This window comes from Crinia signifera, chromosome 4 (assembly GCF_055691185.1).
Source record: "Crinia signifera chromosome 4, ASM5569118v1, whole genome shotgun sequence".
Taxonomy (NCBI): Eukaryota; Metazoa; Chordata; class Amphibia; order Anura; family Myobatrachidae; genus Crinia; species Crinia signifera.
In genome coordinates this window covers 12,052,872-12,064,195 of record NC_139220.1, presented here as the reverse complement: position 1 = coordinate 12,064,195, position 11,324 = coordinate 12,052,872, and the positions used below count along the sequence as shown (strand labels likewise).

Genomic DNA, 11,324 nt, shown 5'->3' with positions numbered 1-11,324 from the left:
ATTGTACAGGTGGATCTTTATAAGCAGAATTATCAGTGATTAATTAAACCACCACTCGCATCCCTTGGTCATGGGGAATACAGGTATAAAGTCTATTAATGTCCCACTGCATGACAAAGAATGGACTGGCAAATCACTTAACAACAGTAACTTGGTAAGAAATATGAGGGGTTGTGTCACACTCTGTCCAAATACTTTGGGCACATACTAGTGCCTATATCAGTCCCGCCCCAACATATGACTGGGATGAAGGCAGTCAGGATTCTAGTATCGTCAATAGCATCCTCATCAATGTCAGTATTGCAGTGCTGGTCTTCTGGATGCAAGTCAGGATTTTGATTTCTGTATTTTCAATGCTGGCATCCAGATCACCAGGATGTTAACCACCTCCCACTACAAATATACCATGTGCTACACAAACTGTTACATGTTTCCTCTGATTGTTACAAACTGTTCATATGTTAAGCAGTGCGTGTACACTATAGGAAAAGCTCCATGAGTGATAGGCTGATATGACTGCATGTTCAGACAACAGAGGAGATTGTTAATGATATAGTACATACACACTAAATGCTCTGTTTGTGTTAACGATATTGTTTTCATGCATATCGTTACCGAAATGTCGTATAGTGTGTCCGTAACTTTAAGCCACTGGAAGATGTCAAGCTGAATACATGTGAATCACTTACAGGGGGAATTCTATTGGGTATGAGGTTTATCGAGGTAGAAAATCTCCTGGACCTCGCATCCAATTTGTATTACTGGATTATTGGTTGCCGCCATGGATACTGTGGGTGGTATTCAATGTGAATACTGGCGACGTGCAGCGAATCCTGTTTAGGATTCGCTGCACATTCGCCACTGCTCGCTGCGTTCCGGAGCCTCGCCGGCTCCGGTATTCAACGAGTCAGGGGCTCGCTGCCCCTGACCGGCGAATTTGAGCTCCTGCGGCGGACGCCGCAGGGAGCCTGAGGATGGTGGCAGGCAGGGAGATGGAAGTCTCCCTGCCTGCCCCAGAACGTTTGTGGGGGGGGAGGTGGGCTCCCCGGGTGCCAGGCAGCACAGGCTGCCCCCCGGGGGTGCCAGCAGGGGACCGGGTATATTCACTACACCCGATCATGCATATGTAATGATCGGGTGAAGTGAATATATGAATATGTAATGAGCGGCTCGGCTCCGGCCCCCTGCTGGCTGGTCTGTGTAAAAAAAAATATATATATATATTTTTTTTTTAATTAAATATATATTAATAAAAATAGCATGCCCCTTCTCAGAATAAAATTCCAGATTTTTGGACACCAATTGTAAAAAACAAAACACTTTAAAAGTTCACCTTCCACTTCACCATAAAAAGATAGCGATTGCTACTCGGTGAATCATGGCGAAAAAAACCTTGAAATGTATTCGCCATCTGCTCATTGAATAGGGTGATTCACCGTTTTAGTCAGAAATTTGCCTTACAGCACAAAATCGCCATAAAAACCTGGCGAATCAGCCTCATTGAATAGCGCCCTCTATGTTTACCCATACCCATTAACCCAAAAGTCGTCTATTCTGAGCGCCGCTTCATGACATTTCTGTACAGAATTTCCCACCCTACAGGACGCTGTCTTCTTGTTAAACACACACACAATGCTGCTAAACCAGTTAGTGTTATGTAAGGAGATATTAGCCCTTATTCTGGTTCATTCGCAAAGGCAAAATCCTTCTCAAATTGACAAAACCATGTGCACTGCAGGTGGGGCAGATGTAACATGTGCAGAGAGAGTTAGATTAGGGTGGGGTTTTACTACAAAGTGACATCTATATTGCAGTGTAAAAACAAAGCAGCCAGTATTTTCCCTGCATAGAAACAAAATAACCCATCCAAATCTAATTCTCTCTGCACATGTTACATCTGCCCCCCTGCAGTGCACATTTTTTTTCCATTTGAGGAAGTTGCCTTTGCGAGTGAACCAGAATAAGGGCCATTATTCCAGCATTCCGATGGCTACACAGCTAGTACAGATGGCTCCTTCTATACTGTGGCTCTTAGTAACAATATATTTTGGGAAGTTTTGATACTAACATTACTGCCTGCAATATGGGGTTTCTAGTTTGCAACTATATATTCACTGTGATCAATGTGACACTAGACCAGGGGTAGGCAAGTCATTTTTAATGGAGTCCGGATATTTCTAATTATTTTGATCGAGGTCCACAAAATCAAATATCTGTAATGTCATTAATAACAAGTTTTTATTTTGGTGCTGAAACCTATACTACATTGCTTAAAATGGAAGTATAAGTTTCAGCACCAAAATAATCCAGACCAGGGGTGGCCGGACTTTTGTAGCTCGGGATTTACTTTTTGTACTCTTACTTACCAGTGATCTACCAGCATCACCCCCTGTGCAAATATTCCCTTCTCAGTGCCATACGCCCCTTACACAGTTCACAATATGCAAAAAAATCACATTATGCCACACAGTTTGAGCCAAAATTCACAGTATGCCAAAAACTCACAAATAGACAAAATTCCATCCCATTCACTACAGTACTACTTTGAAGAGGGAATGGGATCATTCGTCAGACTGCATTTAGGTCTACAGTCATTAGGTCGACCCCACTAGGTCGACTGGCAGGAAGGTCGACCTGACTTAAGGTCGACATGGGCCAAGGTCGACATGACTTAAGGTCGAATTTGCATAAAGGTCGACATGAGGAAGGTCGACTGGTCATAAGGTCGACATGGGTTTTTCACTATTTTTTTATCCGAATGTCGACACAGTCGACATGGACACAGTTGGCAATGAGAATCGGACCCTCGCATCGCTCGCTTCGCTCGCGATGCTTCGGGCACGGTGCCTCGCTGCGCTCGGCACACTATTTTATTCTCCCACCACGCCCTAGTGGATGGTAGGGCATGAAATACTGCCTGTCGGCACATGTCGGCTCAAAAAACAGTGAAAAACCCATGTCGACCTTATGACCAGTCGACCTTCCTCATGTCGACCTTTATGCAAATTCGACCTTAAGTCATGTCGACCTTGGCCCATGTCGACCTTAAGTCAGGTCGACCTTCCTGCCAGTCGACCTAGTGGGGTCGACCTAATGACTGTAGACCTAAATGCAGTCTGACGAATGACCGCATCCCTTGAAGAGACCCCCCTGCCCATTCCCCTCCCACTGTTCAGCAGCCATTAAAAAAACAATACTCCCATCATATATTAAATCTTACAGGGAGTTGGCTGTCACATTTCCCTCTGCTCCCTCCTGTCGCCGCTGCTCCCACCATGTCTTCATGCCGTCACTGCTCCCTCCTGCCACCACTGCTCTTGCTGGGCCCTCCTGCCACCACTACTGCTGCTGGGCCCTCCTGCCACCACTGCTCCCGCTGGGCCCTCCTGCTGCCGCTTCTCCTGCTGGGCCTTCCTGCTGACGCTCAGACTTCTTGCCAGCACTGAGGCAGCCTCACCACATGGCGCCGACTGAGCTCCTCACTAGCGGCACCTGGTTGCGCGGCTACATCCCTGTGACCGCTGCAGCCGCTAGTTTCAGGAGTTAGACAAACCGCTTTTCTGTCCTTTGCGGTCCGAAGATGGACCACAGTCTGCCAGTTGCCTACCGTTGCACTAGACCAGTGATGGCTAACCTTGACACTCCAGCTGTTGTTGAACTACAAGTGCACTCTTCAGTGTCCAACTTGAATTTTGTCCTGATTTTACCTTAGAAAAGGTGGCTATACATTTTTGAGAGAGAAATCTATAAAATCTCCTGGAGCACCAAAATAATTTGAGATGGCTTGTCCGGTTTAACTTTGTAATAAAGACATTCCCAGATTGGTACAAAAATTGTTACACCCCCTGATGAAGTCTCTTAAAGAGATGAAACGCGTCGGGTTTCTGATGTCATCTACAATCTAAGGATAAGACTCCTGGAAAACAAGATTGTGCCAAGAAAAGTTTGTTTTAATGTTTATATTTTAATAAATGCTGGACATTTAAAGAAAATTTCTATTGATTATAGATTGGTAAAATAAGGAAAGACAGGAAATACCTTTTTACTTATGTAGAGGGCGCCATATATGACTGTTTTCAGGGGTTATGTGCAAATATTAAGTATCAAATATTAAGTATCACTGAAATGTACCAAAGGAGGACAGCAGCAGGACTCCCCGATCCCTGGGCTATCGCCATTCTGAGATGGCGATAGCGCATTGTAGCCTATGGACTACACACCGCACTGCTGCCAGGGCAGTGCGATCAGCGGGCTCGGTGGGGGGGTCAGCGCTAACCACGCATCCGGCTCAGAACTTCGCAGGGACGAGCTCCTTTCAGAGTCCTGTCCCTGCGTGTCAGGGATGATAGATCTGAAAACTCACCTATTCATCAAAGCGTACCCTTCCACTGCATAAACCAGCTGGTTCTCCGACCCCTTGCCTGTTTACATCCTGCTATCTAACCACCACTCCCTCGCTTGCACCTCTTGTAATCTGTCTGTCTCCCCTTCCTACTAGATTGTAAGCTCCTCCGAGCAGGGCCCTCTTCCCTCCTGTTGTGAAAGCCCTCTTCTCTTCACATGTCACTCACAGCTCTCCTATACTCCAACACTCAGTGACCATCTTCGTCTGCATACTCATCTCCCATCATTGGCCTCAAGCCTCTAGTTGTATGTTGATTGAGTCCTCACTACTTACATTTAAGCTGTAATGTGTATTGAGCTGTGGTGCTCTTTATTTGTACTGTATTTTTGTTATTTATTCAATGTTATGCCAAGTTTTGTCTCCCTGTATTGTTCCTTTGTACGGCGCTGCGAAACACTTGTGGCGCCTTAAAAATAAAATTATAATAATAATAATAATAGATCCCATCGCTCGGTAACATTCCGCACAGATCGCATTGTAAATGCGATCATTGATAAATGGGCCCCTAGATCTGGTTACTGATGCCATTTAGGGGCTGATTCATACCCGTTCCATACAGGCCGAATTCGTCCCTGATGTTTGCAGTTTACGTATGCTCAAATATGCGCACGTCACAAACCCCAGGAGCGAATAGCTTCGGCGCGTTTCAAATACCCCGTGCGTTCCCTCCAGGTTAGGCGGGCAGGGGGCAGATGCAGTGGACCACCCAGTATGTTATGAGCATGCCCATAGAAACGCTGAGCGTACCACCTGCTCGGGGGCAAATGGCTGATGTCACATGACATCAGGGCCGCCCCCATTTCGGCCATCTCTGTCCAGGTCATCAACTTATTTTTCCTCCATGCACCACTTGCATGGTAGTGCAGGGACTTGGCTGGCGGGGGGGGGGGGGGGGTATATATTTCTCTCACGTTCCTTTACATTGTCAGGTGTGACTTAAAGCAGAAATAATGACATATGAGCTCAGGGGCTCCCGTGAGCATTAGGTGAGAAGACAAATCTGTAAGAGTAAACAGAAATGAATAATCAGCTTATTCCGCGTCTCCCTCGGGCACCACACCTTACATGCCATGCCAGGACACATACACTTGTGCAATAACCAGATCTCACACACAGCGGATCAGACCCAGGGGAACCAGAGGCACACACAGGATGGCAGCTGTGAACCAGGAGAGTGCGGGCACCCAGCTCACCAAGGACTCGTACCTTCTACTCAGTGATGGAAACAGGATGCCAGTGATTGGATTAGGCACATACACCGTAAGTAATATGACCTGGTATGCTGCCACCTGTTATATGCTGCCCAGTGCTGGTTCTACCACTAGGCAGCTGCCTAGGGCGCCAGTAACTGGGGGGGGGGGGGGGGGGGGGCGACTACCAAGTTTGCCAATCATAACTAAGAGGATGACATGCTTGTTGTACTCGTAATACAAGTGGCAGCTGTGGAACCTCCACACTTTCACTTGGATGGTTGCAAAGTGGTAGTGTGGGGTGGGGGGGGGGGGGGGGGGCCTGGGGCAGTAGGTTGTATTTTGCCAAGGGTGGAGAGAAGCTGTACACCAGGCTGGTGCTGATTATAATCAGGGGGGGGGGGAGTATATTTTTCTCTCACTGTTTTTTAAATGGAAGCCACATAATTCTGCCCGTGCTCTTGATGAGTGGAGCTAATTGATACACCTGTTTGCAATTGATTTGTGATGTACTGTAATAGTAGAAAACTGAGTCTTGAGCGTCTGGTGGGACAGCCCACTGACGAAGTCATCGACGAAACGCGGCTGGCCGTGTCCTACCAGACGCAAATCCATTGTGCCCGACACAGACCAGGAGAGCAGTAAGGAGAAAAGTGCGCCAGCAAGCCGTGGCTATCAGCCAGACGCCATATGCGGCAGCCGTCCCCATATTCGACCTAAGGAGATCCTGAATGTGGTCGTGGTAACATTGATATTTATCAAAATCACGTGGTTTTTAAGCCCACGCTGCTGAAAAGCAGGGTACGCAGTGTATTGTTTTATATTGATTTTTAAAGTGACAGAATGTCTTTTGAATAAAAAAGCAATATTTGCACTATGAAGCGCTTCTCTTCATCTTTCTACCTAGATCAATTCTAATCCCGTGGGTTCCCGGGATTCTCTCTGTTTGAGAAGCTGCGGCCAGAAAAAAGGTCTAGTGCACAACCCCGTGGATTGCAGGGGCAAAGTCTAGAGATCAAACTCAGAATTTTTCCTGTGAAGCAGAGGACTGAGCGCTCCTCCGATCTGCTTGTTTGATATATATATATATATATATATATATATACTAGGTGATTCATCGCGCCCTACGGGCGCTCTTCACACCGTCGTAAGGGGCTGCGCCCCCTTAATTTGTGAACATTTGTATATGAGAAAGATGGTTAGAATTGTATGAAAGATGGCCTGTATTGCAACTTGAGTTATAGGTGAAATGTGTTACATAGAGAGCATATGATGTGGAAGGGGGTGTGTATTGTTTTGTTTAATTAAAAAGCGGTTACAGAGTAAGATGTACATTGATAGTGTGGATGGTACAGTGACAATTGTGGGGGGGGGGCTGTGTGTGCATGTTGTTTAGGTGTGTGTGTGTGTGTGTGCAATAGTATAGTAGGGTGTTTTTGAGTCAGCGGCTCCCCACTGGCGGAGGTCACGACACAGGAAAACAGGAGGCTGGGTAGTGATAGGTGTGTGTGGGCATAAGGGGGACTAAAGAGGAGGGTGGGAGATACTGTGCAGCTTCTGTCAGTGGGTGAGGGTCCAGCGTGGCAGCACAGGAGTACAGGATGGTGGCCCTCAGTCAGTGTCTCCTCCTACTGGGTGGGAGTTCGGGTGCATGAGAGCAGGAGGCTGGGCTATGAGGCATGATAGGGGCATGTGGGCAAAACAGCGTCAGCGACTCCCCAGTGGTGGAAGTTACGGTTCAGGAGAGCAGGAAGCTGGGTAGTGATAGGGGGGTGTGAGTATACAGGGGACTAAAGAGGGGCTTAGGAGTGCCGTGAATTGTGGGAGGGGCGCGGGGGGTGCCGTGAATCAAGGGAGGGAGGGGGCGCAGGTGTCCGTGAATCGCAGGAGAGGGCGGGGGTCTGCAAAGCGTGGGAGGGGGCGTGAATTGCGGGGGGGGGGTTGCGAATTGCGGGAGGGGGGGTGTGCGGGGGGTGACGTGAATCGTGGGAGGGGTTGCGAATCGCGGGAGGGGGGGTGCACGGGGGATCCGTGAATTGCGGGAGGGGGGGGCACGGGGCGCGATGAATCACCTAGTTGGTTATATATTCTTGTAGAAGGATGGTAGGATGTTGCTGTCATTCAGAATGCATTTACATAAACAGTAATAGTAGCAGTAAAAGATCTGACTTAAAACACCTACAGTAAAACAAAGAATTGGTTGATGATGTGTAGGTTGACATGCACATAGTTGTAACTGGAAAAAAATTGCTACAAGAAAAAATCAACACAGAAAGGTCAACACATGTAAATGTTGACATAAGTGTGGCACTTCATTGGTGTCCATGTCAACACATGAGAATGAATATGAAAACATTCAAAAAAGAAAAATAAATCTTCAAAAACTCATGTCAACCTTTTTCATTGTCGACCATAGCCGTGTCAGTGTTTTGCATGTGCCATTTAATCCTGGGATTGCCGTGAATCGCGAGCGGGGGTGGGGGGGGAGGGAGGAGGTGAGGGGTGTCCGCGAATCACGGGAGGAGGGGTCGTGGGTGGATGCCGTGAATTGCGGGAGGGGGGGTCGCGGGGGGGTGTGGGTGCCGCGAATCGTGGGAGGGGGGGACGCGGGGGGTTGCAGTAAATCGTGGGAGGGTGAGTCGCGGGGGCGCAGGGGGTTTGCCGCAATGACAGGAGAGGGGGTCAGGGGGGGAACGCGGTAGGGGGGGTCGCGGGGGGTGGGGGGTACCGCGAACCGCTAGAGGGGGGGCCCGGGGGGTTGGCGCAAATCGTGGGAGGGGGGGTCGCGGGGTGTCACAGGGTGGGGCCGCAAATCGCGGGAGTCGCCGCGAATTGCGGGGGGTGTGCTGCGAATCGCGGGAGGGGGGTCACCGGGGGGTGCCGCGAATCGCCACAAGAAAAAATCAACATAGAAAGGTCAACACATGTAAATGTTGACATAAGTGTGGCACTTCATTGGTGTTCATGTCGACACATGAGAATGAATATGAAAACATTGAAAAAGTGAAAAATAAATCTTCAAAAACTCATGTCAACCTTTTTCATTGTCGACCATAGCCATGTCAGTGTTTTACATGTGCCACTTAATCGTGGGGTTGCCGTGAATGGGGGGGGAGGTGCATACCTCCCAACATGACCCTCTCCAGGAGGGATACATTGCTCTGTTTCTGGACTTTCTTCTTAATTTATGGATTACCATCACCTGTGCTTAAACACCTTTCTTATCAATTACCCTGTTTAAAACAGGTGATGACAATCATAAATTAAGATGGAAGTCCACAAACAGAGCATTCTGTCCCTCCTGGAGAGGGTCATGTTGGGAGGTATGGGGCGCTCACCTGGTGTGTCTGGTGAGTAGCTGTGTCTTTGCTGTGTAACATGGAGAGGCAGAGAGGGTGTCTGGCACTGTCTGTGGGCTCACTGGGCTGGTTCTCTGTCATGTGAGTCAGTCATGTGAGTCAGAGGCTCCACCCAGCGTTACAGCTTCAGACACACTTTGAGTGACAGATGTAGCCAAATATATAAGAGATATATATATATATATATATATATATATATATATATATATATATATATATATATATATATATATATATATAGCACTTATGGCAGCACAATAAATAGCTCTGGGACACACTTGGAGGAACACACTTTTAACATGAAAATGGATTAGCACTTACTGTTTATTTTAATAGTAGGGATGCAAACAGTTAAACTGTCTGCTCCAGAGTCCAGACACATTGGCACAGTGCAGCAGCAGCATGAGGAGAGGAAGGAGGGTTCGGCCCAGTAACCTGAGTGCACTGCACTGACTGCAGGGAGAATAGTTTCTTGCCTCAAGTGTCAGGAACATAAAACACTTGTAACGTAACTCAGTTTTTGGACAGCTTGTGTGGACGGGACTCCGGAGTTTCAGAGCTTCAGGCTGTCAGTGTGTGACATATGCCTGCATGCACTGCTCAGGACTCGAGGGAGGGAGGGACGGGACTGTCCCTTCAGGCTGCCGGCGCTGCTGCCTACAGTGTGACAGGTACAGCAGCAGCAGCAGCGCACAGGCACAGTAGTGGGGTGCAGAGTAGAGAGCTCCTTCCTGCTGACTGCATCCTTTATTGAGCGGCGAACGCCAGCTCTGTATTAGTGTCAGTGTCTGAGTGACAGCAAGTGCCGCCCATGACAGGTGCCGCCCCTAGGCCCGTGCCTCACGGGCCTAGTGACAAATCCGGCCCTGGCCAGGACACATACACTTGTGCAATAACCAGATCTCGCACACAGCGGATCAGACCCAGGGGAACCAGAGGCACACACAGGATGGCAGCTGTGACCCAGGAGAGTGCGGGCACCCAGCTCACCAAGGACTCCTACCTTCTACTCAGTGATGGAAACAGGATGCCAGTGATTGGATTAGGCACATACACCGTAAGTAATATGACCTGGTATGCTGCCACCAGTGCTGGTTCTACCACTAGGCAGCTGCCTATGGCGCCAGTAACTGGGGGGTGGGGGGGAGGGGGGGCGACTACCAAGTTTGCCCAGTGGTGCAAGTAGGAAAAATGACTTAGTGGTACTGTGCTGCGCGGCGTAGGCGCGCGTCAAAAAATGGGCGTAGTCATGGGCGTGGTCAGGGGTGTGGTCATGACACTAGGGGGAGTGGCTAGAATATTGCACGCCGAAGGCACATGGCCAAAATTTACACAGTAATGCCTGTTATGCGTCACACACCCATACATATGACCCAAGCCATAATGCCCGTTACACATTATGCCCCACACCATAATGCTCATTGCACCGCACAACTGATGCTCATTACTAATATACCCCCACAGTGCCAGATATGCCCCCACAGTGCCACACATATGCCCCCACAGTGCCAGATGTCATATGCCCCACAGTGCAACACACATGCCCCCAGTGCCATATATCATATGCCCCCACAGTGCCACACATATGCCCCGTGCCAGATATCATATGTCCCACAGTGCAACACATATGCCCCCAGTGCCAGATATGCCCCCACAGTGCTAGGTTTGCCCCCACAATGCCAGATATGCCCACCACAGTGCCAGATATGCCCCCAATGTCAGATATGCCCACACATATGCCCCCAGTGCCAGCCATATGCCCCCACAGTGCCAGACAGAACCATATATGCCCCCACAGTGCCAGATATGCCCCCAGTGTCAGATATGCCCACACATATGCCCCCAGTGCCAGCCATATGCCCCACAGTGCCAGACAGAACCATATATGCCCCCACAGTGCCAGATATGCCCCCAGTGTCAGATATGCCCACACATATGCCCCCAGTGCCAGCCATATGCCCCCACAGTGCCAGACAGAACCATATATGCCCCCACAGTGCCAGATATGCCCCCACGGTGCTAGGTATGCCCCCACAATGCCAGATATGCCCTCCACAGTGCCAGATATGCCCCCAGTGTCAGATATGCCCACACATATGCCCCCAGTGCCAGCCATATGCCCCCACAGTGCCAGACAGAACCATATATGCCCCCACAGTGCCAGATATGCCCCCAGTGTCAGATATGCCCACACATATGCCCCCAGTGCCAGCCATATGCCCCCACAGTGCCAGACAGAACCATATATGCCCCCACAGTGCCAGATATGCCCCCACGGTGCTAGGTATGCCCCCACAGTGCCAGATATGCCCCCACAGTGCCACACATATGCCCACAGTGCCAGAAATGCCCCCCACAGTGCCAAATATA

General features: G+C 49.1%; 2 protein-coding genes across 3 annotated transcripts in view; one reads left to right on the top strand and one right to left on the bottom strand.

The window, feature by feature from the left end:
* Positions 1–9,629, bottom strand: part of LOC146073717 (rho crystallin-like) — a 50,301-nt gene extending 40,672 nt beyond the window's left edge. The window contains exon 1 of the mRNA XM_083181113.1: positions 9,276–9,629. The gene's annotated coding sequence lies outside the window, so the exon portion shown is untranslated. The remainder of the gene's footprint in view (positions 1–9,275) is intronic.
* The window catches only part of LOC146073712 (aldo-keto reductase family 1 member C3-like), a 51,277-nt gene continuing 45,471 nt past the window's right edge, over positions 5,519–11,324 (top strand). Inside the window, exon 1 of one of the 2 annotated variants that reach the window (XM_083181109.1) lies at positions 5,519–5,665. In XM_083181109.1, coding sequence (XP_083037235.1) covers positions 5,558–5,665 — 108 coding nt within the window. In that variant the 5' untranslated portion in view covers positions 5,519–5,557. Of the gene's footprint in view, positions 5,666–9,385; positions 10,012–11,324 lie in introns of those variants that run through there. The other variant, XM_083181108.1, reaches the window with a different exon arrangement.